Source organism: Pipistrellus hanaki (assembly GCF_964339955.1).
Source record: "Pipistrellus hanaki genome assembly, chromosome: 2".
Classification (NCBI taxonomy): domain Eukaryota; kingdom Metazoa; phylum Chordata; class Mammalia; order Chiroptera; family Vespertilionidae; genus Pipistrellus; species Pipistrellus hanaki.
In genome coordinates, this window is record NC_140504.1 from 52,615,414 (window position 1) to 52,642,140 (window position 26,727).

The window sequence follows — 26,727 nt, forward strand, 5'->3', positions numbered from 1 at the left end:
CAGAGGGCCGGGGAGCCCCCTGGAAACTCAGAGAGAAGAGGCAGCCACGACAGCGGTGCCCGAGGCCGGCTGCTGGGGTTTGTTTCTGCCTTGGTGGAGGAGGCGCTGCAGAAACCGAGCACGTGACTTCCCTCGTGGCCAAATCAAACCTGCAGCCTGCAGGCAGCCGGAGATTGGGTTTCTGAAGTGCTGGGAGTTTAGACATGCCAACCTGAGTGGTAAATATTCATCGGCATCTCCCCTGGGTTTCCACACACAGACTAAAATTCCAAACATTCCCCTCCAGTGGGGCTGCTCCTGGTGTGGTCCTGAGACCGCCTGGACCCAAACCACCTGCAGGGATTGTGTGAAAAGCAACTGACTCCCGGAGCTGAGGTTTCTGTGTCGTCCGGTCTCCCATTACCCCACGCAGGATCATGTAGTATCTCTTCTTCTCACACGTGTTGCATGTGATGACATATGTCCCATGGGGTTGGCACAGGGAAAGCCGGCGAACCCTTAATGAGGCCTTCCCACCTGCTGCTGTGAGTGATCCCGGTGATGATTCACTAATGAAGTCGTTTACCAGGACACGGTTTGTCGTTTTACTGTGTCTGCCTCCTGGGGCATATGAAGGGGGTCAGTAATTGGTCATTGATAAGTGGGGAACAGAACCAGTCAGATTTGGACCCTGGGCCCAAGGCGTGAGATCATCTTTAAGCGACAAATGCCTTCTAGAAGGCTGTAAGCAGAGCTGTCAGATGTCCCTGAGGCCTCCCCATCCACAGCATCCGTTATCTGCGCAGGGGCCTTAGCATCTCTTAGGATTCCATGCACAGATTCCTGCTCTTTTGGTGGGTGATGTGTGCGCGCGTGCGTGCGTGTGTGTGTGTGTGTGTGTGTGTGTGTGTGTGTGTGTGGTTGTGGTTGACTTCGTACTTCGTACTCTCTTACTTCTTCACTCTCAGGTCCAATTTGCTGAAATCGCCCTTCCCAGTGTCCTTGCCAAGTCCCCTCTCCTTGCTCAGCCCGTTTTGTGCTGAGCGCCTGAGAGAGGGGAACACTGAGGCAAACACACTAAGCTGAGCAAAGCCATTTGGACGGCTCTTGGGTTACAGCGCATCGTTTTACCTGGATCCTCACTGTCTGTTGCTGTGGGCCTTCTGGCTGTGGGAGGAGTCAGGTTACAGCAGGCGAGGCCGGGAGGATTAGTGCCAAGATGCTGCAGCGGCCAGCTGATAATTACCTTCGGGGTCATGTCTCAAAATAGACGCTGGCCCCTCTTCCTGATCTCGGAGAGAGGAAAGACTGCCCTTTGTCTGTCCCGATGATTCCTCACATTCTCTCTCTTAGTCCCTCCGGTGTGTTTTTGTTGTTGTTGTTGTTGTTGTTGTTGTTGTTTTTTATTAAAGTATAATTTACATATAGTAGAATTCACCCTCTCTGGTGTACTGTTCTGTGCATTTGACAAAGGTATAAAGATGTGCAACCACCAATACAGCCAAGATATGGAGCAGTTTGATTGGCCAGAAAGACTTGCTCCTGCTGCCCCTGTGGTCATCCTCCCCACTGCCAACAACTGATCTGTTCTCAGGCTGCAGTTTTGTCTTTTCCAGAATGCAAACTGAATGGACTCAAACGGTATGGAGCCTTCTGAGTGTGGTTTCTTTCACTCAGCTTAGTGCATTTGAGACTCGTCCATGATGTATGTCAGCAGTTTTCAACCTTTTCATTTCACGGCCCACATAAACCAATTTCTAAAGTCCTGTGGCACACCAAAACATATATTTTTTGCCTATCTGACAAAAAAATAGGTATAATTTTGATTCATTCATACTGTATGGCTATTGTGTTGGCTGTTGTCATTTTTTCATTTGACAATCTAAGTGGGGAAAGAAGGTCAATGCCCCTGACTAAGTAGTCAGGTATTGCATGTTTTAAAAATTCTTGTGGCGTCCAGCCAGAGTGGCTCAGTGGTCCAGCATCAACCCATGAACCAGGTCAGGGCACATGCCTGGGTTGTGGGCTCAATCCCTAGTAGAGGCATGCAGGAAGCTGCCGATCAGTGATTCTCTTTCATCATTGATGTTTTTATCTCTCTTTTCCTTTTCCTTCCATTCTGAAATCAATTAAAATAAAACCAAACAAACGGGTATGATAGTCACTTAAAAAATTCTTCCTGCACACCAGTTAAAAATCATGGCTGTGGCTTATTACTAGATGGTTCCATTTTATACACATGCCTGCACAGGTTTTTGTGTGAACATCACTCTTCATTTTGGCAAATACCTAGGTGTGAGGTTGCTGGTCATAATGCGAGTATATGTTCAACTTTACAAGAAATCAACACAGTTTTCAGAAGAAGCTAGGCCATTTTTCATTCTTTCTAGCAAGGTGTGAGAGTTCTATCAGCAGTTCTCTTTTCTTTTCTTTTAATTTGTAAATTTTATTTTATTTTGGCCTTTCTAATTGTGTTTAGTAGTATCTCATTGTTTTTGCATTTCCCTAATAGCTAATTATTTTGAGCATCTTCCAATGTGCTTATTTATCTTTCCTCTATCTTCTTTCATGAATTGTCTACTCAAATCTTTTGCCCTTTTAAAAAGTGGGTGGTTTTTTGTCTTATTGTTGACTTTTGGGAGTTCGTTATGAAGTCTAGGCACAAATCTTTTTAAAAAATCAAATATATGATTTAGAAGTAATTTCTCCAATCTGTGGCTCATCTTTTCATTATCTTAACAGTCCCTTTTGAAGGCAAATGTTCTTCATTTTGATGAAGTCTAATTTATCAATTTCTCCCCTTTTATGGATCATGATTTTGCTGTTATGTATATATTTTTTTTCTAACCCAAAGTCTTATATTTTCTTCAGAAGGTTTAATAGTTTCAGGTTTTACATTTAAGCCTATGAACCATTAGTAGGAATTTCTTGTATATTTTATGAGACTTGAGTTGATCATATGGAATCCAATTGTTCTGGCACCATATATTGGAAAGATTATCCTTTCTCCATTTAGTTAGTTGCCTTTTATGTACTTGTCAAAAATAAAGGTGTGATGTATGATTTGCAGATAATTCAATTCTGTTGGTTGTCTTTTTACTTTCTTTTAAAAATTTTTTTTAAGTTTTTAAATTAGAGCTTGCATTCAATATTATTTTGTATTAGTTTCAGGTGCACTAATACACATAGTGGCTGGACAAAATGTTCCCCCCAATATTTCCAGTATCCTCTGGGCACCATAGATAGTTATTACATTATTATTGACTATCTTCCCTATGCTGTACTTTACATTCCCATGACTATCTTGTAACTACCAATATGTACTTCTCAATCCCTTCACTTTTTCTACCCAGTCCCCCAAACCTCCTCCTCTCTGACAACCATCAGTCTGTTCCTTGTATCTATGAGTCTGTTACTGTTTGTTCATTTACACTGAGTGGCCAGATTATTATGATCTCCGAATGCATAGTAATCTGGCCACTGAATGTATATCCTATATAATAAAAAGCTAATATGCAAATTGTCCCCTCGACTAGGAGTTCGACCAGCAGGCAGGCCAGCCAACCATCCATGTCCCCTCTCCCTTGCCAGGCTGGCTGGACCCCACCCATGCATGAATTCATGCACTGGGCCTCCAATATGTGTGTGTGTGTGTATGTGTGTGAATGAATATATAGATTGATAGATAGAGAGAGAGAGAGAGAGAGAGAGAGAGAGAGAGGCGATTATTATGTGTTCAGAGATTATAATAATCTGGCCACACAGTGTATATTGTTCATTAGATTCCAAATATAAGTGAAATCATATGGATTTGTCTTCCTCTGACTGGCTTGTTTCACTTAGCATAATTCTCTCCATTCATACTGTCACAAAAGGTACGATTTTCTTTTATTTTTATGGCCGAGTAGTATCCATTGTATACATGCACCACAGTTGTTTTTTTTTTTATCCATTCACCTGTTGATGGGCACTTGGGCACCTTCCAGTCTTAGTTATTGTAAATAATACTGCAATGAGCATAAGGGTGCATATATTCTTTTGAACTATCAGAAAAAATATTGCTAAGAGAAATGTCAGAGATTTTACTGCCTGTGTTTTCTTCTAGGAGTTTTATGTTTTCAAGTTTTACATTGAAGCCTTTAATCCATTTTGAGTTTATTCTTGTATATCTTGTATATAAGATGGTGGTCTAATTTCACTTTTTTTCCCCACATGTATCTGCCTAATTTACCCAACACCATTTATTGATAAGACTGTATTTACCCCGTTGTACATGCTGGGGGGAAAGTAGGTTTACAATTGTTCACATGGAAAAATAACACAACAATTAATAAATAATAATACTGTGTTTTGCAAAGTCATAGCTGTAAACCTGCTTTTGCCCACCCTATATATGTCTTGCCACCTTTGTCAAACATTAATTGACCATATAGGTGTGGGTTTATTTGTGGGCTCTCTATTCTGTGCCATTGGGTCTGTATATCTGTTTTTATGCCAGTGCCATGCTGTTTTGATTGCTGTAGCTTTGTAGTACAGTTTGATTATCAGGTAGCATGATACCTTCAACTTTGTTCTTCTTTCTTAAGATTGCTGTGGTTACTGGGGGTCTTCTGTGGTTTTATATAGATATTTGGATTAGTATTTGTTCTAGTTCTGTGAAATACGCTATTGATATTTTGATAGGAATTGTGTTGAATCTATAGATTGCTTTGGGGTAGTATAGGCTTTTTAATGATGTTAATTCTTTCTATCCATGAGCACTATATATGCTGCCATTTATTTGTTTCATTTTCTTACTTTTAATATTTACAATTTCTCAAGTTCAGGGCTTTTACCTCCTTGGTTAAGTTTATACCCAGGTTTTTTAGTTTTATTTTTCTAGGATGCAATTGTAAATGGGATTTTTTTTTTTTTTTTTAGTTTCTCTTTTTGATAGCTCATTATTGGCGTGTAAAAATGCAACCAATTTCTGAATATTTATTCTGTACCCTGCTACTTTACTGAATTCATTTATCAGTCCTATTAAGTTTTTGGTAGAATCTTCAGGGTTCTCTACATACAGTATCATGTCACCTGCAAATAATGACAGTGTCAGTTCTTCCTTCCCAGTTCGGATGCCTTTTATTTCTTCTTGCCTGAGTGCTGTGGCTGATTCCAGTGCTATGTTCAGTAAGAGCTGTGAAAGTGGACCTCCCTGTCTTGTTCCTGATTTTAAGGGAAATGCTTTTAGTTTTCCCCTATTATATCTCACTCCTGTTTTTGTCACCCGGCACCTTCCCCTCTCCTTTCAAAAGATGTCTCCTAACTAGAGCATTCTGTGGAATTCCCTGCCACCTGTACCTTCAGCCTTCGCCTCCTCATCTCATTTTCTCTTAGTCCTCTCTCGGTGGTCCCCGGGGACTTCCAGAGGCGCGGCACAGCATGGGTTAATACTGCAGACACGGCTCTTTCCTAGGCCGTCTCCCCCCCCCCCCCCCCCGTCTGAGGGGCTCTTCCTCGGTGCCCTCTCCAGGGAGGCCCTTCCCACGCGTGTCAGCCTCCCCAAACATCTCCCCGACCCGGCCCAGTGTGCCCCAGGCCGGCCCACAGGCCTCAGTACCCCGCATTCCCTCTTGCCCATCCTGCTCTGGTGTGAGTCAGTTTATGCTTCCTCTTGCCAGTCCTTCCTTCCCAGTCTTGACTACTTATCTCCTCATTTAGATCTTCAGCTTCTGCAGAGCAGGGGTCTTCTTTCCTGTGATGAATAGACTGGGATTTCTGCCACATCCTATATAATAATCCTATATCATAAAAGGGTAATATATGCAAATTGGCCCTAATGGCAAAATGGCCAGAACGACCGCTGGACCGGTCACTATGAGGCGCACTGACCCCCTCTTGGTCCCTTTCCCTGGCCAGCAGTCTCCTATCGCCTGATGGCCCCCCCTGAGGGGGCGGGGCCAGCGAGTGGGTGGGGACAGCTGACCTCTTGGTCCCTTCCCCTGTTCATCAGGCTCCAAATCACTGAAGGCGAACAGGAAACTGGGGGTGGAGTGGGGGGTGGCGGCAGGGGTCAGGGCCAGCTGTGGTCAGCTGAGGAAGATGGCCCTGATCGCAGGCCTGGGGACCATACCCACACACGAATTTTGTGCACCGGGCCTCTAGTGTTTACATAAGATGATGATGATAGGACTCTGGGGTGGATGGGGTTTGGGGTGGGTTGTGCGGGCTGTGAGTCATCAGCAGAGTTGGTAATCTGAGTTTGCCTCTTCCCTGACGGCACCTGGGAGGTATCCTATGGCCAGAAAACCAGAATTTATTGTGCAGCTGAGGAGAGAGCAAGACTTTGAGATGGGAAGGAGTCACAGTCCCTTCCTGTTCATGGACCCATGGCACTGCACCCAGCGTGGAGTCCACACGGCCTCCAGGCCTGGGCTGGCTGAGGACCCCACATGGTCTAGACCTCCTCAGAGCCGGGTGGGGAAAGCCTTCAGGCACAACACAGTCCTGAGTCAATGTGGGGGGCAGTCTGCTGGGTCACTGCTGGGCAGCTGGTGCCCAGAGGGTCTTTTGAGATCGAAATGGACAAGAGGACTGGGGACCGAGGCAGGGCTCCTGAGGCCACAGGAGCCACAGTGCAGGGCCGGCCTGGGCTGCCCTTCCGCAGGTGAGTCTGACATGAACTTGTCGGAGGCCTGGAAGCCTGAGCGTTTGTGTGGCCTGAGGAGAGGGCAGGACCAGGATCGCTTACCCAGAGACCGCAGGAGCGGAACCTGCCAAGATAAATCTTGGCTAAGCAGCACCTTTGTCGGTGTCTGAAATGCACTGTGTCAACTTGCTTTTGTGGGTTGTGTTGTGTTTTGTTCCCCCGTAGCTTTTCGGTCAATAATCTTTTCAAAAGAATTCCACCCTTGTGTCCGTGACCCGAGGGGCCGCGGTATTTTTCCACACGCACATCCCGGTCAGCGCGGAGAAGGGCATCGGTAAGGGGTGGGAGTGGGGGGGCGGGGTTGGTGGGTTCTCGCCAGCCGGTGTGGTGGGGTGCCGGGGGCCTTGGTGCTGGTGCAGAGAAAGAATGGAAGCCTAGGGAGAGGAGACAGGACCCCCTATGGGCACTGATGGCCAGGGACCTTTTCCTTCTCAGCACAGTGCTGGGAGCTCATGGTGAGGGTCCGTACTTGTTTCAATGCCGCTGATCCCTGGCGAGGAATAAGCTAGGGCTTCTCTGCCAAAGGGCAGCCCTTGGTTCATGCTGGACACTATCGCCCTCCTGGAGCCTTCCTTGCACACACCGTCAGTCACAGAATCCCTGGGGCACCTAACCTTCCCGCCTTTGGTACTGTGGACACGTCTCGTGTGCTCATTCCGTGACTCGGTGTCCCTGGGGCCATACCCAATCCCAGGCCAGCCATGCTGTGGGCTCTGAGGAATCAGTGAGCCTGACCAACGATGCCTGGCGGCTCCCAGCTTCCTTGGCATTTGTCTGCTGGCAGCGAGGTGTGTGTTTGCTAAGGTGGGGCCTGGGAGCTTCGTGCTCTGGGGCTGGAAGGGGCAGGGCTGGGGCTTCTGTGACCGGCGTGGGCTCCAGGTCTGAGCGCGGTGTCCCTCCTCGTCTCTCCCTCTGCAGCTCGTCTCCAACGTCCTCATTTTTTCCTGCACCAACATCGTGGGCGTCTGCACCCACTACCCGGCCGAGGTCTCCCAGCGACAGGCCTTCCAGGAGACCCGGGAGTGCATCCAGGCGCGGCTCCACTCCCAGCGGGAGAACCAGCAGCAGGTGAGTGAGCGGGGGCCTCCGCACAGCTGGCAGGGAGCGGACTCAAGGCTGACCTCCCCGCAAGCTGGGCTCCCCGCTGCCCAGCCCGGGAATGTTTCTCCTGGAGGGCGCCCACATCCTGGCTGGGGGAGAGACTGGAGGGCGGGCTCTACCCCAGAGCTGGCCCACGGCCTCTTCAGTGCCCCCCTGGGGTTCTGCAAATAAGCCGGGCAGCCCAGGTCTGGCAGCAGGGAGGCGCCCTCCTCCACCACCACCCCCACCACCACCACACACACACACACACACACACACACACTTCACCAGAGGCTGATGAGGTGGATTGTGAGAGTGTCAGCACTCCCTGGCCGGCAGGAGTGCATGCTGGGGGCCCAGAGTGCGCAGCAGTGTTACCGCAACGTGAGGGAGTCTCTGACCCTCTGGCTGTGTCCTAGGGGAGTCACGGGGACACGGGCTGGTGACATCCAGACAGCTGGGCAAAGGGATAAAGCTCTGCAGTGTCTCTGCCCACCCCCTCCTCGGTCACCCCCTGTGTCTGCTTCCCTCCAGCCTGCGTCTCCCCTCGCCAAGCCCCAGCTCCCGCTGTCTACGGGGAGGCCTGGCTTGCTCCGTGTGCTCCCCGGCCCCGTGGGGCTCCTGGTCCTGCCTCTTGAAGGAACTTTTGGCCTTTGTCCCTGAGAGGTCCCGCCGTCTCCCTGACAAGCTCACCTCACCTCACCTCTTGCACCCCACTCACTCCCAAAGCCCCCGCACGCCTCAGAATCCCCCTCTCTGGCCCCAGTCCGAAGCCCGGCACCTCTCTCCGGGAGCAGGCCACCGTCCTTCCCCTCCCACGTGAGGGACGGTCCCTCTCACTCCGCACCTGCCCTTCTCCAGGAAGATCTGCACTTCACAGCTCACGTGGTTTACTTGCTCTGGCGCTGGCCAGGCCGGGCATTCCAGCAAACCCGTAGGGACCTGGGGGAGAAGATAGGTTTGCAAACCACGTTCCAGCCGAGCTATGAGCTGCGGGGCGGGGCTGTGTGGTGCGTTTGGGGGGACAGCAGGGCCCGGCAGCTCCCCGCCTCGCCTCCTGCAGAAACGGTGACTCTCCCAGGTGCTGCGTGACCGGGACTTGGCATGAGTCCCCGGCCGCCTTCTGCCCACTCCTCCTGACCCTCCGCTTTGAGGAAGTCATCAGCAGAGTTGATGACTATACCGTTTGTAGCACATGTTCTCCCAGCCATCCGCTATTTTCACAGACTCACTCTTTGGTTTGTGTTTCCATCACCGGGGACTGTTCGCTGGGAGTTCGGTAAATGCGGGACCGGAGGGAGGGGGACCTGGAGAGACCAGACCAACCACAGGGAGCAGCGGCCCTCACCAGTCCCCCAGGGTTTGGCTGGGGGCCACAGGGGGAACAGGACACAGCTCCATCCCAGGAAGGCGTCTCACACTGGAGGAGACACGCTGTAGGTCATTGAAATGCAGAGCGATCAGGGCTCTGAGGAAGGCCCAGGAGGGGAGGGGATGCTGACAGCCTGAGCCAGAACTCCCTCCTCCTGGGAGGCAGCGGGCCTGTGTGTGAGGATGGTCACTCCCGCGGAGGGGCCGTGTGCACACGCCGCCAGAAGCTGGGTTTCCTCTCTCTGGAGTGGAGGGTAGGTTTCCGTTCAGGGGGTGCTGGGAGGGGAGCAGGGGGTGCAGGGGAGACAGGAGCCAGATCCTGGAGACCTCGAGGCCTGGCTGGGGCATGGGCTGATCCTGCAAGCGGCATAGGAGGGTTTTATTTGGGCCAGCGATATGGTCAGGTGTGTGTTTTAGACAGATCACTCGCTGGCTTACAGTGGAGGATAGATCAAAGGTGGCAAGCTTGGGGACAAAGCACCCAGTGTGGATGGAGGCCACCTGTCACCCAGGCCGGACCTACAGGAGGCCCAGGCCTGCTGGAGGCCAATCTGAAGGAGGCCTGGACCTGCTGGAGGCCGAGGCTGGGGTGGGGAGAGGTGCTTCGGAGGGAGAAGGACGGTGGCCAGGTCTGGGTGGGTGCGAGTGTCAGGGCAGGCAAGGGGGCGGGTGGAGTGGGAAGTAGGAGTGGGCTCAGTGGGTCCAGAAGAATCCACACGCGATGTGGCTGGTGGAGCCCAGGGGCTCTTTGCAGTTTGGAGCAGGAGAGGGACATGGAAGGGCCGTGTACTGGAGGGACGGCCGCACGGCAGGGCTGAGGAGCGGCTGTCTGGCAGGCGGCGTGGCCAGACCCCACCGTCGGGTGAGAACTGCCTGTGGACGGTGGAGGCGGATGCAGAACAGACAGAACAAGTCCAGGAGCTTATGTCCAAACCAGCAGGACCTGGTCAGTCTGTGAGTTCTGAGAAGTAAGAGCAGTTACATGAGCAAGGTCTTGACCTTTGGGGATAGGAGAATGAGGATGTCATGGGCAAGGCAGGGGGCTTGAAAGGAGGCGGCATTGGGGAACGAAAACCAGGGAAGGCGAGTATGGTCTAGGGCAGTGGTTGGCAAACTGCAGCTCTTTGACTAATGAGTTTGCCAACCACTGGTCTAGGCCATGGGGTCAAGAGCCCAGGCATCGGGCGGGCAGCGGGAGACTCTGGAGCCTTGGGTGGGGGGACGGGGTGAGAGGGGCCCGCAGAGGTGCTGGTGGAAGCCTCACCCCCAGAGGGCAGAGAGAGCAGGTGTTGGTTATTTTTACCTGGGGCCAGGGGCGGGGAGGGGCCAGAAGACTCTCAGGACCACTCCAGGGGTGGGGAAGCCAGTGGAGGACAGCAGGACGAGGAGGGTGGAGGCTGAACGGCTTCCGAAGGGAGAATTCCAAGAGCGAGCCTGGTGTGGGCAGGGGGCAGTGGGCTGTGGGCAGTGGGCAGGGGGCAATGGGTAATGGGCTGTGGGCTGTGGGCAGGGGACAGTGGGCTGTGGGCAGTGGGCAGGGGGCAATGGGTAATGGGCTGTGGGCAGTGGGCTGTGGGCAGGGGGCAGTGGGCTGTGGGCAGTGGGCTGTGGGCAGGGGGCAGTGGGCTGTGGGCAGTGGGCTGTGGGCTGTTGGCAGGGGGCAGTGGGCAGGGGGCAGTGGGCAGGAGGCAGTGGGCTGTGGGCAGTGGGCTGTGGGCAGTGGGCTGAGGGCAGGGGGCAGTGGGCAGAGGGCAGTGGGCTGAGGGCAGGGGGCAGTGGGCAGAGGGCAGTGGGCTGTGGGCAGTGGGCTATGGGCAGTGGGCTGTGGGAAGTGGGCAGTGTGCTGTGGGCAGAGGGCAGTGGGCAGTAAGCAGTGGGCAGTGGGCTGTGGACAGTGAGCAGTGGGCTGTGGGCTGTGGGCAGTGGGCAGTGAGCAGTGGGCTGTGGGCAGTGGGCAGAGGGCAGTGGGCAGTGGGCAGTGGGCAGAGGGCAGTGGGCAGGGGGCAGTGGGTAATGGGCTGTGGGCAGTGGGCTGTGGGCAGGGGGCAGTGGGCAGAGGGCAGTGGGCTGTTGGCAGGGGGCTGTGGGCAGTGTGCTGTGGGCAGTGGGCAGTGGGCTGTGGGCAGTGGGCTGTGGGCTGTTGGCAGGGGGCAGTGGGCAGTGTGCTGTGGGCAGAGGGCAGTGGGCTGTGGGCAGTGAGCAGTGGGCTGTGGGCAGAGGGCAGTGGGCAGAGGGCAGTGGGCAGAGGGCAGTGGGCAGTGGGCTGTGGGCAGTGGGCAGAGGGCTGTGGGCAGTGGGCAGGGGCAGTGGGCTGTGGGCAGTGGGCAGAGGGCAGTGGGTAATGGGCTGTGGGCAGTGGGCAGTGGGCTGTGGGCAGTGGGCAGAGGGCTGTGGGCAGTGGGCAGGGGCAGTGGGCAGTGGGCAGAGGGCAGTGGGCTGTGGGCAGTGGGCAGTGGGCAGAGGGTAGTGGGCAGAGGGCAGTGGGCAGAGGGCAGTGGGCAGAGGGCAGTGGGCAGTGGGCAGAGGGCAGTGGACTGTGGAGAGAGCAGGTGGAGGCCGGCTGCCCGGGAGCAGCTGTACCTCTGGGAGCAGGCAGGCCTGGAGGAGAACCCAGATCAGGGGCAAGGTCCAGGCCCCACACAGGCTCCATGACCCTCCTGGCCCACAGCGTGGCTCTGGCCCCCTCCCTGCTTCTCTCCTACCTCCTCAGCAGGTTTTAGCTTGTTTCTCAAAGTGCCTTCCCTCTCTCCTGGGCCACTGCCTCCTGTGTGAGTAGGGAGGCCCCTCCTCTGGTCCCTATAAAGCCTCCTCCTGCCGCCCCCCTTCCTCGGGCACCCCTGCCCAGTGCCCACTCCCCCACGAGGAGCCTCGTGGAGGAGGATCTGGTTCCCGGTCTAGTTCACAGCTATGACTCCTGGCAGATGCTCAATAAATACTTGATGACTGGCTGGGTGGATTTCATGCTCTCAACAACCCTATCCCTATGGACAGATGAGGGAGCCGGGGCTCAGAGGAGTTCAATAATGTGCCTGTAGTCACGCCGTCTCAGGCCACACGGGGGATTCTGACTGGGTGCTCGCTCCGCGCTGCAGGGTCACCGGGAGCACCTTCCCCGTGTGCCCGAGGACCAGCAGGCGGCCCATGGGTTTCGGGGAGTCTGAGAGGCTTTCCTGCAGGTCGGGGGTGGGGGGGAGCACAGGTGTGGAGGAGCCACCTGGAGAGGAGAGGGGCCTCGCTGCCAGGCAGGTGGGAGGAGCTGTGACAAAAGCATCTGCTTCCCTCCCCAGGAGCGGCTCCTGCTATCCGTCCTTCCCCGTCATGTTGCCATGGAGATGAAAGCAGACATCAACGCCAAGCAGGAGGATATGATGTTCCATAAGATTTACATCCAGAAGCATGACAACGTGAGGTAGGCGTGAGGCGGGGGCTAGGGCAGGTGGGGAGACAGAGCCCTGACGGAGACCGTGGGTGTACCCACTCTCTTCCCTCAAGGGGGCGCTGCCCGCCAGGGTGGTCTGGTGGCTTTGGAATGTGTGTTGTGTGGACCCCCCTCTAGTTCTGTTAAGGTGAGTGATTTGGGGGGTGGGGGAGGGGAGGGGAGGTGGCAGAGAGAGGAGATAGGAAGAAGGAGAAGGGAGAAAGCGGTACCACCAGCTGTTGAGGAAACAGCTAGCTTAACGAGGGAGAGAGAGTTCAGATGTCACCGCCATCATCCCAGTCTTCATCACCATCCGGCAGCTTCCGCAGCTTCTAAGCCAGAGTGTGCCAGGCATGGTGCCAGCGCTGCCTGCCTCCCTGCTAACCCTCCTGACAACTCTGCAAGGCGGGAGGCCCTCACCAGCATCCGCGGTTTAAAGACTGAGCTCGGAGTGACAGAGACCCTCACCCGAGGCCACCCCGCCAGGACTGAGGAGGCCAGTGCCCCGAGGCCGGCCCAGCCCACAGCCCACGCTCCTTCCGTGGCTGGGCTGCTCTCCCCTGGACAGATGCTGCTGACAGCGGTGATGTGCAAGCAGATGCGGATTAACAGAGTGCAAAATCTGCTTACGACTTCCGCGGGGACCTGATGCGGTACCGCGGCCGCCGTCCAGCTTGGCTGATAACCCTCCCGTGTGCCCGGGAACGGAGCTCGCTGCCTGGAGAGTTCCCTTTTCCCTGGGCGGGTTTTCCCAGCACCCGCGAGTCCTCTACGGCTGGTGTAGGGAGAGCTGCATTGTCAACAAAGGGGTTAAATGGAACCACCTGAGTCACACAGTCACACACGCATCCACGGTGAGCCCGGTGGCTGCAGCGGCGGCGCCAGGACCTGTGTTTTCCTGCCGAGCAGGCAGAATCACCGTGCTCCCTCGTATGCCCTGGGATCTGACTGTCCTTTCTGTCTGCATGTCCTCTGTCCATCTCTCCCACAGACCCGAGAAAAATGTACCTGCACAACACTTTTGCTCCCAGTTTGGGGGTATCCCAGCTCCCCTGAAGCCCACCCACACCCCACTGTCAGGAAGGAGGCTGCCCTGGCCGGGTCCCTGTGCCCAGGAGGTGTCCTCAGGGGCTGGGGGCTCAGCTGACCGAGCTCGGAGAGGGAAGGGGGCACGGCCTTGGCAGGGAACTCTGACTGTTGGTTTCCTTTTCTCCTCCTCACGCCCGCCTCTGACCTCCCGTGGTGGAATAATCGATAACAGTAGTTAATATTGTAGAGAGATTTCTGTAGCCCATGCATTATTCTAAGTGCTTTCATATGTTCACTTAGTCCCCACAATCACTATAAGGGGTTGGTGCTATTATTATCTCCATTTTCCAAGTGAGGAAACTGAGACACGGAGATGACCTTGCCTAAGATCTCGTAGCCGGGTAAGTGGGAGAAGTGGCCTCAGAGAGCTTTTGATGCGAGTGTTTACATAGCGGTTCCTGGGCAGGTGTTCTCAGATGCCTCGGAAAAGGAGTGCATATGAGATTGTGTGAGCTCTCGGGCCAAGAGGAGATGCAGAGAAGAGAGGTTTGGTTTCCAGCATGTGTGTGTGTGTGTGTGTGTGTGTGTGTGTGTGTGTTCCTGTGCGTGGTGTGCATGTGTATGGATGAAATACACATAATAATCTGGCCACTCTGTATATTCTGTATAATAAATACACGCACACACACACACACACACACACACACACATTGAGTAGCCAGATTATTGTGATCTCTGAACACATAGTAATCTGGCCACTCGGTATATATTCTATATAATAAAATTCTCCCCTCTACCAGGAGTTCAACCAGCAGGCAGGCTGGCCAACCACCCATGTCTCCTCCCCCTGGCCAGGCTGGCCTGACCCCATCTATGCACGAATTATATACACACATACACTGAGTGGCCAGATTGTTATGCGTTCAGAGATTGCATATATCTCAAGTGGAACACAAAGGGAACCCAGAAAATTCACTGCTCAGAAACAGACTACCAAGGCAAAAGCTCGTGGCCCGGCTTGGCTGACACATCTGGCACATCTGCCCCCTCTGCCTCTGCCCAGGCCCTTGCCCGCCCCGTCTTTGTCCTCACCCCCACCCCTGATCTCCCATCCACCCCACCATTGTTGGCTTTTGGGCCCTCCAACAAGGGGGTTTGTTCAGAGCCTGACTCCACCACCACAAGGAGTGGCCCACCCTGGGGAGACACCGCGCCCCCCCCCCCCCAGCCCTGCGACAGGCTGTGACCTTGAGCCGATAAAAGAGAACAGTGCCCTGATCACAGAGTGCCCGGAGCGCTGCATGGCGAGAAGCAGACCCCAGCCACAGCGCAGGGCATCTGTTCTCAGACGTGCTTAGGTCTGATGACAGCCATCAGGAAGGAGATGAAAGGAGAGAGAAGTCAAGTTGCCATCATTTTCATGGGGATAGACATGATTCTGGCTGAAGTGGCCAGGCTGGAGGTGGCTGGTGCACATCAGAGGCAGCCGCCAGCGATCATATGCAAATGTCCCGCTGGGCCCCTCCCTCTTGCATTAGCAGCTCTTGATGGAGACACACTGCTTGGTCCAGTCTCTTTTTGGGGTGGATTCTGGCTAGGGTTGGGGGTTGAGCAGTCAGTGGAGGGTGACCTCACAGCAATTAGGCCTGGGTTAGGGCCGCTCTGCCTGTGACCCCAGCGTTCCCTGGCTGTGTGACCAGGCCTAGCTGTAGGCATTGAGCCACTCTGAGCCCTGTTTCTCCATCTCCATAATAGGCGAGGAAGAGCACCTAATAACAGGGTTGTGAAGAGTCAATGAAATAACACGTGGAGAGTGCCTAGCACAGGCTCTGACCGAGCAGTGGTCGGTAATTGGGAGCAGCCATTGTTTTGCTGTTATTACGATGATTGTTATCACCCTCCTATCAACAAAGAAAGGCCTGGGGATTCTCAGGCTGGCCAGTGGAAGGGTGATGAGTCACATTTGTCAAATCTCCGCGGAACAGTAATATTTAGAGAGGGTGATGACATGCTGTTCTCTAACCCCACCGAGAGCAAGGCCACAAGAAAAATAAATCAACTCTGTGGTGTGACAGACCGGGGCTGGCTCTGTGGAAGGGGAGGAGACTAATGGGAGGGAGATTGGGTAGGGAGGGGGGACAGACAGGCGCCACCACTCTTTGTGGCCTCGTGTCCCCCCGCCCACCCCGAAGAATGGCCGATCTGGGACCGCAGCAGCTTGTTGGGCCTTTGATGCTGAGCCGCCACCACTGGCTAAGGGCTGAGGCTGCCAGGAACCCCACAGATCCTCTCCTGTCCGATGTGTGAGGACAGATGGAGACATTTCACCCCTCCTCTCCTCTCCCCCCCCCCCCGCCCCCACCACCTCCAGCCCTGGCTGGACAGATCAGCCGGAACAGAGACTCATTGCTGGGACATTGGGGTTTGACATCCCTCTTGCCTATCCCCATCTTTCCCCCTGGGGCCAGGAGTGCCGAGGTCAGAGGGGGCTCATTGGGGCCAGAGGAACAGGCCAGCCAGAGACACACCCCACAAAGAGGGGCGTGTCCCCATGGGTCACAGTAACTGTCCAGGCACAGCCAGAACCCAGGTGACACCACGGCACCCTCACCGCATCTTGCTCCCCGCTGCGGAGCAAGATGCGTGTCTGTGCTGAGCAGACTGGTCCCTCCCCTCGCTCCCCTCTGTAGCGCTGGGAACTTGGTCAGGTCACCGCCCCTGAACCTCCGTTTCCTCACCTGTGAGGTGGGCGCATCGGTGGCCACGCACCCCCTGGTCAGCGGGGATTTGCCTCTGCCTCCCTTGGCCGCGCTCACAGACCCTTAGCTCAGGACAGGGGGTGAAGGGACACTGTGTCTGGCACTGAGCGGCTCACCTTCTGTCCGGAAAGACACGTGCTCAACAACAGATCAAGCGAGTAAACCGGGAACGTGTCACATGAGGCGTGGGGCGGACTCCCTTCTCCAAGGGTGTGGAGATTACACAACGCACTGCTCAGTTATCCGGTCACACCTGTGATCAAAGTCACAGAGGGGCAGAATCTGTAAGTGGGGGCCCTGGGGCTCCTTGCGGGGTGCTGGGAGGGACAGGAGGTCTGGTGTGTAAAGCCCCTGTCTGGCCCCTGTCCCAGGCTCTCAGGCAGTGTCAAGGTCAGGTAACCCAGTGTCCAAAGGTTTCAGGGGCTGGGAAGGCTGAGGGAGTACTAAAGGGCTCCCCCTTCGGTAGGGTCTTACTGACTGAGGATGGCCCCGCACCTGATTGGCCTGTCCTCATACGACCCCTAAGGCTTTAAAGGTCACAGGTGGTGGGAATGGCCAGGGGTTGTCCAGGAGCTCCTCCTTCAGGGGGTGCTGGTCCTGCTGAGCAAACTCTTCCTCCCTGGCTCCTCTGTGAGGACCTGGGATGGAGTGTGGGCGTCTGGGCTCACTGGCTTGAGTCCCGAGTTTTATTCTCAGGGACCCAGGAGCCATGGGGGGCTGGAGCCAGGGGCCTAGCAGAGGGGCTATTGGCCGAGATGTGAAAGTGAGGTAACACCCACCCCTATACGCAAGATGCAGCAAGGGCTAGAAGGGCTGCCCTGCCCTCCCTCCTTTCCTCTCCCTCCCCCTCTCCCCAGTCTCACAACCCTCCCTCCACCCCACCCGCCTGGTAAGGTTATTATCTCCTCTCCTGTCTCCCTCAAGCACTTGGCTGCGTCCCCAGGTCACTCCGGCGTCTGGCCCAGCTACTTTGTGCTCTGAATTATAATGACCTCGCGACAGTGTCCGCGGTGCTCCGATGCCCGTGAGTGGAGTGTGCACCCCGTGGGCAGAGAGGGAAAAGGTCCTTGGCCAGTCCACCGTGTGGGGAGGGGTCCATGCATGCCGGGGACTCCTGCCTCCAGCCTGATAGGAAGTGTTCTGAGTTCTACACCCCTACCAGGGATCGACACCAGGGGTCTTTATGTGATTATCTCATTCATCCCACAGATATTTATTGAGCTGCTACTATGTGCCTGGCATGACTAGGAGTAGATGGGAGAGACAGCGTGCTCACCCCTTAGGGAACTCACAGGGGGGTGGGGCCACGCTGGGTGCTATGGAACAGCGGCCAGACCACCCAGCTGGCCCCATTGGGGAAGCCACTGGAGTCTTTTCTAATTAATTAGTCAATTAATTATTTTACTTGTGGTGAAATATACATAACCTAACATTTACAATCAATATATACATTATTGATTTTTTACAGAGAGGAAGGGAGAGGGACAGAGAGTTAGAAACATTGATGAGAATCATTGATCAGCTGCCTCCTGCACACCCCCTACCGGCGATGTGCCCGAAACCACGGTACATGCCCTTGACCAGAATCGAACCTGGGACCTTTCAGTCCGCAGGCCGACACTCTATCCACTGAGCCAAACCGGTTTCGGCTAACATTTACAATTTTAACCACTTTTACAATCCCATTGTTGTGCAGCCATCACCACCATTCATCTCCAGAAATTCCTTCATCTTGCAATATATATATATATATATTACTGATTTCAGAGAGGAAGGGAGGAGAGGTAGAATCATCAATGATGAGAGAGAATCATTGATCGGCTGCCTCCTGCACACCCCACACTGGGGATCAAACCCACAACCCGGGCATATGCCCTGACTGAGACTAGAACCACGGCCTCCTGGTTCATAGGTCGATGCTCACCCACTGAGCCACACCAGCCAGGCCTCTTGGCATTTCTTGAGTAGCCCCTCTGAGCAATGCCGAGGGATGCAAGCGGTCAGAGGGGCAGGTCCTCGCCATGTCGGCTGCCCGGACCACTGTGCGCTCAGATGCTGCCGGCTGTGACAGCGCCATCTCGTCACAGGGCCCTCTGGCAGCCAGAGGGAATGTGCCTCCCGGAGAACGCGCGTGGCGAAGCCGGGCCAGGCAGTGACAGGTGGCTGAAGGGCCCTTTGTGGTAATTGGGACGGGTGCCTGCCCGCTCCTGCCTCCGGAGCGGGATGCAGGGGCCGCGGGTGACGGACGGCAGGCAATTAGGGAGGTGCGCACCGCCGCGCGGGTCTGCCCGGCTTCTGCTCACGTTGCCAACACGAGCTCTCAAGTGGGAGCTAATCGACGAATTAGCACCTTACGGCACGTCTGGGCCCCGGCGGCTTGTAAAGGGCCTTCGGAATTACCGAGGAGCAGAGCGGGAACGCTGGCCGCTGGCCGGTGAACAGACTAGTCCGCCCTGGGTGAGCCTCGTCCAGCAGAATCCTCCCCGAGGGCAGCGAGGTGTGACTCTGAGGGCGGCGGGGGCTGTGGAGGTGGCAGTGTTTCCACCACTGTGTGGGGGAGGCTGCAGGCATTGGGGTTAGGGTCTCTGAGGCCCTGTCGATGCTGCCATGGGAGGTAGAAGCCCTGATGGGAGCCCCCTCTGCCCGGGGGGCTGCTTGCTGTGTCCCACCTCCCCACGGGAGGAGCTGTGGAGCCTGCCCTCCCTGAGTCCTCAGCAGCTGCTGAGGTCCCGGACAGAGGGGCCCGGGAAGAGGAGATCCCAGCAGCCTGGAGGGCGGGCCCGGCGTCCTCAGCCTGGAGGCCCGCACACACCTACGTGTCCGGTATCTCCTGGGCACCTGTGAGCCCGGGCCCCGGTGCTCCGAAGGCGCGTGTCTCAGATGGCACGCTTGGGACTCGCAGAGGCCCCGGGAGAAGAAGGAAGGGCCGCTAGAGTTGCTGGTTCTGCCGCTTCGTTGCTTTGAAATTATGGTTGTTCTCTTCAGCCAGTACATGTTAGAGACCTGCGGGCGGAATTGTGTCCCTCTAAAAGACACGTTGAGATCCTAACCCTGGTATCTGTGAGTGTGACCTTATTTGGAAGCAGAATCTTTGTAGATGAAAATCGAGTTAAGAGGGGGCCCGGCTGGAGGAGGGTGGGCCCCTCATCCAGAACGACTGGTGTCCTGATCGGGAGAGGAGCCTGCCCTGGGAAGACAGGGATACACAGGAAGGCTTCCACGTGAGGTCAGAGGCAGGGATGCGGGTGGAGCCGCTGTGGGCCGGGGGTTGACAGAAGCCACAGGGGTCTTCAAACTACGGCCCGCGGTCCACATGCGGCCCGCAGAGGAGTCTGATCCTGCCCACCAGGTTTTTTGGGCAGTGAGCGCAGCCGAGGTGTTACAGTAGGAATTAGTAGTTCATATAGTCCGGCCCTCCAGCTCTCTGAGGGACCGTGATCTGGCCCCCACTTTAAAAAGTTTGAGGACCCCTGCACCAGACAGAGGAAGGAAGGCTGTACCCAGAACCCCAGAGGGGGCACGGCCCTGCTGACACCTTGGTTTCGAACGTCTCGCCTCAGAACTGTGAGGGGAATGTATTTCTGTTGTTTGAAGCCCCTCCACCCCCAGTTTGTGGTACTTTGTTCCGGCAGCCCTAGGAAACGAATACAGGCACCTCCTGGGTGCTGGACATGGTGCTAGATGTGTATGTGGGGGTGGGGGTGGGGACAGAGCGGAAGGCAAGTAGACATGTCCTCTCCTCATATATTTGGCCCGTCCGTTGCACATTTTATGGAGCATTTACTCTGTGCCAGACCTTGTGTGGGCCTGGGAAATAGCAGTCAATGCAACCGACCAAACTCCCTCCCTTAAGGAGTTTACTCTCTAGTAGGAGAGACAGGCAGGAGCATATGACAAGTAACCACCACAGTACTACCCTGTTTCCCCGAAAATAAGACAGTGTCTTATATTAATTTTTGCTCCCAAAGATGCGCTAGGTCTTAATTTTCAGGGGGATGTCTTATTTTTCTATGCGCTAGGTCTTATTTTCGGAGGATGTCTTATTTTCGGGGAAACACAGGTAGAAAGAGGATATTAAATGGTGAAAAGCACAGGGGGGAAGCTGAGCAGGGAAGGGAGAGACACGTGGAAGGGGCTGTAGATGTAAATAGGGCGGTGAAAGCCGCCTTGGGAAGGTGACATTTGAACTAGTACAGAGTTCTCAACCCTGGCCTCCTGTTAGAATCACCAGGGAAACTTAAAATAAAGCCAACCAAAAACAATCAGTAGCAGAACCCTGCCCCAGGCCAAGCAAGTTAGCATCTTGGGGGGGGGGGGTGCGGAAGGGGGTAAGGGGGTGGGGATGATCTGAGACCTCTCCTTATGAAAGTTCCCACGTGGTTCTGACAGGCCCCAGGCCTAAGGACCACGGGTCTAGCAGGGTGAGTGCTCCCTGCAGTGCAGGACAGTGCTCCCTGTGGCCCAGCGAGGGCACCTGTGGGGAAGGAGAATGGCCAGGCCTGGCCGTGTCCATACCTGGCAGGCAGGCCCCTGCCTTGCCTGAGTGGCTTAGGTGAGCTCTGGCAGATGTCCTGGTTCACACACATCTGCCTCATGCTGCCCAGGTGATCCCTTCTCTTCCTCTCTCCTCACCTTGCCTCTGCCACGTTCCGGGACGGTTTTCCTTCCTCTCACGGGGCCTCGCCAGCCTTGGACGCAGAGGGAACAGCTGCGGGGCCTGGCATCACTGGCTTTGCATTCGAAATAGTGAGGTCCGCCTGCCGTGCTCCTTGACTCCGAAGCAGCCAGTTTTGACCCCAGCTTGCTTTGGTTTCCCGAGTCCAAGAAGAATGCCCAGCACAGCGGAGGAGCAATCTTTTCCTGCCTCCGGTGTGGAGTGGGCAGCTCCTGAGAGACAGAGCTGGGGAGGTGACAGGGGTGGGGAGAGAGGGGGAGAGGGCCGGGATGGGGTCTGCACTTGGTTAGGAAGCCAGAGCAGGACCTGGAGCCCTTCGCTTCCCCCACCCGCTCCTTTCCCGCCACGTGCCGCAGGCCCAGAGACTCCGCGACTCCCCTGGCTGGCGCTGCGCCTGCCTGCTGTCAGACACCAGGATCAAAGCCCGGTGGTGATCCCGACTCCCTTTCATCTCTGAGCACTCTGCACGTGGCTCCCCGCTCCAGGAGCTGCTGTCTGATGTCCAGAGTCCTGTGGCCTGAAGACAGTGTCTCCCCCTCTGCTCCCTCGGGGAGCTGGCAAGTGGCCCCTGAGTGCGTGCCCATCTACGACAGCCCTCATGCCCCTCCCCTCTCTCTGCCCCTACATAATGCCAGACCACCGACCAAGGCCTGTATTCACTTAAGACGACTGTGGGCCATCAGACAGCGTACTGTTTACTGGTCCAACTCCTGAATGTGGAGCCGGGTTGCCTGTGTGGCCTTGGGTGGGTGGCTCAACCTCTCTGCCTCCGTTTTCTCACCTGTAAAAGAAGCTCAGATGCGTTCATGGAAACTGCTTAGAACAGTGTCCAGCTGTTTTGTTTTGTTTTAAATAATTATTGTTCAAAGTATTACATAGGCCCCCTCTGCGCGCCCCCCCTCCCCCCCCCATTCTAACTGTTTTTAAATGTAGGTTTCATTAGTGTCCAGGTGCGGTGAGCCGGGGAGAGGATTTCCATGGAAAAGATAGTTTGGTGCAGTTCCCAGGGCTGCGGGCACACCATGTCCTGGGCCAGGCAGGGAAGCAGCAGGGTTGGGCAGAGGCAGAATGAGGGGGAAATGTGGGCAAAAGCCTTTATTGTGGGAAGGAGGCGGCGAGACCAGGGAAGTGGGCTTAGGACTGTCGGGTACCTGGCCCCTGCCCCTGGGGGGTTCAAGCAGGGCGGGTGGCCCGGTGTGAGAGCTGACTGGGGCGGCGCCCCGACCCTGAGGGGAGGTGTGACTCGGGGAACGGGCTGCGGGAGGGGAGGCTGGCTCCAGGGTGAGCAGGGCCCCAGATGTGAGGCGTCAGAATGAAGACATGCTGAACGCACCCACCCACGTTCAGGATAAAATGACAGCGTATGTGTAGTCCTGCATCCTTCCTTTAGAGCAGACTCGGGTCTGGAGCCGCCGGGGCTGGGGTGTGTGGGAGCAGCCCGGGCCTCGGGGAGCCCGCCGGGCCGCTGCCTCGGCGTCTTGCGTGAGACGGACACAGCGGGCCCATGCCGGCCAGGAGTGGCTCAGCACAGGAGAGTCGCTGTGCTTTTGTGTCCATCGTTCGAGAGAAAAATTCCGGGGGCCCTTATACATGCTGTTGCTGGGTCCTCACCTCCGGTCCTCTGTTATGAAACAAAAGGAAGGAGTTCCAGTCTTGCAAGCACGAGCCTCAGTAACAGAAGCTCCGCGGTGTGCAGCGCGGGCACCGGCGGGTGCAGTGGGTGGGCACCCAGGGTGAGGTGGGGTGGGCACCCAGGGTGAGGTGGGGTGGGGGGAGTAGGTGAGGCCAAAGGAGCTGGCGGGGACGAGCTGGGGGCTTCAGGGACACTTCCTGGCTGTGTCCCTCGTTGACTCCCCCCAGGCCTCCTCTGGTCCATCCCTTTAGGGCTTCTTTGGGCCGGAGAGCTGGGGTTGGAGTACCATGTGTATGAAGTGAAGCCTCATGAGGTCGCCATTAGGTCCTGAAACACTGCTCAGCACCCCATCCCCAGGCCCAGCCACCTCGAGGGGCGGCTCCGGGTCCAACAGGGATCGGCCCAAGAGGTGCTGAGGAGCGGGGCCTGGCCCGTCTGTGGTAAGCTCAGGCTGACACACCCTGCCAGGCCCCCTTTTCCTCCCGGGCAGCAGCTGGAGCCCAGAGGGAACTGGACTGCCTCCTGGGCAGCAGGGAGCGTTCCCGGGTCTCCAGGCTGGGCCTCCTCGGGGTCTCCCCCCAGCAGCCAGGTGGAGCCCCCAGGGCTTGTGCTGGCCGGCAGCCCCACTGAGGCCTCAGGTGGCCCTGGCTGTGCCCCCCTGCCTGCCCTCTCTCACGGGGTCCTCCTCCGCCTGTGTCCCCAGCATCCTGTTCGCCGACATCGAGGGCTTCACCAGCCTGGCGTCCCAGTGCACCGCCCAGGAGCTGGTCATGACCCTCAACGAGCTCTTCGCCCGCTTCGACAAGCTGGCTGCGGTGAGTCACCCTGCCCGCACCCGCGGCACCGGGCGCCTCCGCCAGGGCCAGCGGGGTGGCCTGATCTGGGCTCCGGAGGGAAGGTGCTGTGGGCAGGACTCAATCAAAACCCCAGGGACGGGCACGGTGCCGGGGTGTGCCCTGCCTGGCAGAGCCTGCTGCTGGGAACTGGTGGCTGGTGCAGGTGGCTGTGTGTCCTCACGCCCTGCATCAGCCCTGGCCACACACTCCGTAGGAGATGCCGTAAGGGAGCCCTCCGTCAGTGTTGTGTGCGTGTGTGGCGGGGGGGAGGGGAGAGGGCGGGTGGTGAGATCTGCAGGTAACGCTGCCCAGATTCCCGAGGAATCTCCGTTTGATGGGACAAATGAGGTGTCATAGAGCCACTCTCCTGGTGAGGATGAGTGATCAGAGAATGAGTCTGGATCCCAGCTGGCCTGCAGACAGCCGATGCCCCCCTCTTCCACCCCGCCCCCTGCCAGGGCTTCCAGAGAGAGGGCTCTTCCACCTTGGGCGGGGGTGGGCGGGGGTGGGCGGGGGGAGGCGGACCCTCCTTGGGCCTCTGCAGGGGCCGTGAAAGTGGGTTCCTGAGCGTGGGAGGGGGGGAGACTGGAATGCTGCTCTGAGTGCTGCTCAGCCTGTCCTCTGTCCCCGAGGCCTTTGATAAGCCTGTCCCTGTCCCCAGACAGGGCCGCGCGCTCACGGGGACCGGGCCCGTGCTCACTGCCCTAAAAGGCAAGTTATTCCAGGCATGGAGTGGCTCTGTTTGCTTCCAGTTTCTCTCCCTCCCACTTCACTCTCCTGCTATTTTTAATTTTTTAAAATTAATTTGCTCTCCAGGAGAACCACTGTTTACGTATCAAGATCCTGGGGGACTGTTACTACTGCGTCTCGGGGCTGCCCGAGGCGAGGGCGGACCACGCCCACTGCTGCGTGGAGATGGGCATGGACATGATCGAGGCCATCTCGTAAGTCCCGTCTCCCGGGGGGCTGCCCGCCTGCAGGGGCTCTGTCTGTCTCAGCGCGCTGCCTCTCTTCAGGGGTCTGTCCGTCTCCCGGGAGACCGCCTGTCTGCAGGGGGGCTGACCCACGGCCCACGTGACCGCTGGCCACCTGGTTGGACCGATGGAGTCCGGAAACATTGGTGGGGCGGAGCGGTCTCCCGAGGACCGCCCAGCCTGGTGGGAGGGCCGGTTTGCACCTGCGGGTTGAGCCTCAGCCTGGGCCCCCTTTACCCACAGCAGCCAGGAAGCTTCTCCCGAGGGAGCGTGTCCTGCAGGAGGGGAGGGCCTTGCAGGCGCCGGGTTCTCTGCAGGAGCGGAGGGCAAGCCGGCAGTGAGGCCGTGTGCGGGCCTCGCCCTGCAGTGGTCTCTCATGTCCTCACCGTCACCCAGGCGGGTGTAGGATCACCTCCCCCCTCCCACCACCATCACCATTTCTACCCAGACGAGAAAGGTTGGGCTCACGGGTAAATAGCTCTCCAGGGTAATCTTCCTAGGCAGGGAGGGTCAAACACAGGTGTTCCCACTTAAGAAAATCCATCCATCCTGGGATTATAGCAAAAAGGGTTTGGGCCCATTTTTGGTCATTGTTGGCCATCAAAGGCGCCTCTGGTCGTTAGAAATCCTGAACAAGCCAAGCTTACAAGCCATCCAGGGGAGCAGGTCAGAGATCTCATCCAGGTTCAGTAACTTCGAACGTCAGAGGTAGCCTGGGCAGGGGCAGAGGGGGAAGCCATAGGGGGCAAGGTCAGAGGTCGGAGTAGCTGGCCAGGAAGTGGCTGGGCCCAGGAAGTTCGGCTCCGTTCCATTTGGCAGTGCTTGCTGAGTGCCCCTGTGGGCCCGGGCTCACCGGTGGGTGCCTCACCCGGAAGCGTGGAGCCTGTTGAGGGAGAGAGGCTGGGGCTCCACGCCCTGAGCCCGGGCATGCCACCAGGGAAGAGAGGTGCACTGTGCTGGGGGGTGTGAAGGAGGCAGCCATTGATCACACTGAAAAGACCCAGAGAGGCTGCATGGAGGAGGTGGCCCTGGAGGTAAGCCGGAAAGGCAGAATGAGTGGCCGGAGTCGGGTGGAAGGAATGGCTCCAGTAAACTACCTGCAGACGTGGTCCCCGGACAAGAGGAATGACGGATGACATACATCTTCCCCGCCGTGGGTGTCAGCCGGTCCCTAGTGGGGTGGGCTGGAGCCCTCATGGTCAGCGCGCCACGTCAGACTGCCGGCCCACAGCTGGCTGAGGGGGCTCACCCCCAGGGTGGCTGGGAGGGTCGGGGTCCCTAAAAAGTGCATCCTGGGTACTTGACCCCAGAATGCCTGAGCCCACCTTCACTGGCCCTGGGCCCAGACACAGACCTGAAGATGGATAGCTTCTATCCTACTCCCTTTCCCACAGAGGATGCACTGTCTGGCCTGCTCCCCGGATGGCCACCTGTCTCTTGGGGACCCCCTGGGTAGCAGGGACTGGAGCTGTCTTTTAGCACATTGGGGATACCTCATCCTTACCCCTGCCTCGGCTCCCCTCCTTCCTGAGCAGACACATGTCCTCTGTTACCCACCTCTCTCTATTGCCCAGCAATGTGGATAAAGCCAAGAGCATTATGTAAATGGGGTATGTATTGGCTTAACTTCCCCGTCTGGCCAAAGTTGGCACTAATGCTCATTTGCATTTTCAAAATACAATGTCATGGACTGAGGGTAGCAACGGCTCCAGGCGCCCTAGTCTGGGGGAAGCAGTGGCGCCTGTTTAGTGTGAGGTGTCACGCCACCTTGTGGCCAAGCCAGGAAGCAGCACCTCACAGTTCACAGTTCCTGAGCTCCAGCGCCCAGCCCCGCCCTGCAGGTTGGAGGGTTTGGACCGGCCCAGAGAGAAATGACTTTGGACCCCTGCACCTTCTGACACACATCCCCTGACCTCCTGCCTCCCAGCCTCACCCCCACTCTGTGTGCCTGGCCCGTGTGTGACCCTCTCCCAGCCTCACCCCTGCTCCCTCCCCAGGTTGGTCCGGGAGGTGACGGGGGTGAACGTGAACATGCGCGTGGGAATTCACAGCGGGCGAGTACACTGCGGTGTCCTTGGTCTCAGGAAGTGGCAGTTCGACGTCTGGTCTAACGACGTCACGCTGGCCAACCATATGGAGGCTGGAGGCAAGGCTGGGTGAGTGAGGGCTGTGGGTGGGGCCCCGACGTAGCCTCCCACCCAGTCTCACTCTGGGCCACTGTCCTGAGGGGCGGGGCTGGAGTGGGCAGGGTGGAGTCGCTTGAAACCCTGGGGGTGGCAGAGTTC

The 26,727-nt window shown here is 56.6% G+C and overlaps 1 protein-coding gene across 1 annotated transcript in view; it reads left to right on the top strand.

Annotated features, from left to right (window-relative positions):
- The window catches only part of ADCY5 (adenylate cyclase 5), a 143,411-nt gene that overhangs the window by 81,681 nt on the left and 35,003 nt on the right, over nucleotides 1-26,727 (top strand). Inside the window, exons 2-6 of the mRNA XM_084870286.1 lie at nucleotides 7,586-7,735; nucleotides 12,406-12,527; nucleotides 23,336-23,447; nucleotides 24,285-24,412; nucleotides 26,440-26,598. Of these exons, the coding sequence (XP_084726412.1) occupies nucleotides 7,586-7,735; nucleotides 12,406-12,527; nucleotides 23,336-23,447; nucleotides 24,285-24,412; nucleotides 26,440-26,598 (671 nt within the window). The remainder of the gene's footprint in view (nucleotides 1-7,585; nucleotides 7,736-12,405; nucleotides 12,528-23,335; nucleotides 23,448-24,284; nucleotides 24,413-26,439; nucleotides 26,599-26,727) is intronic.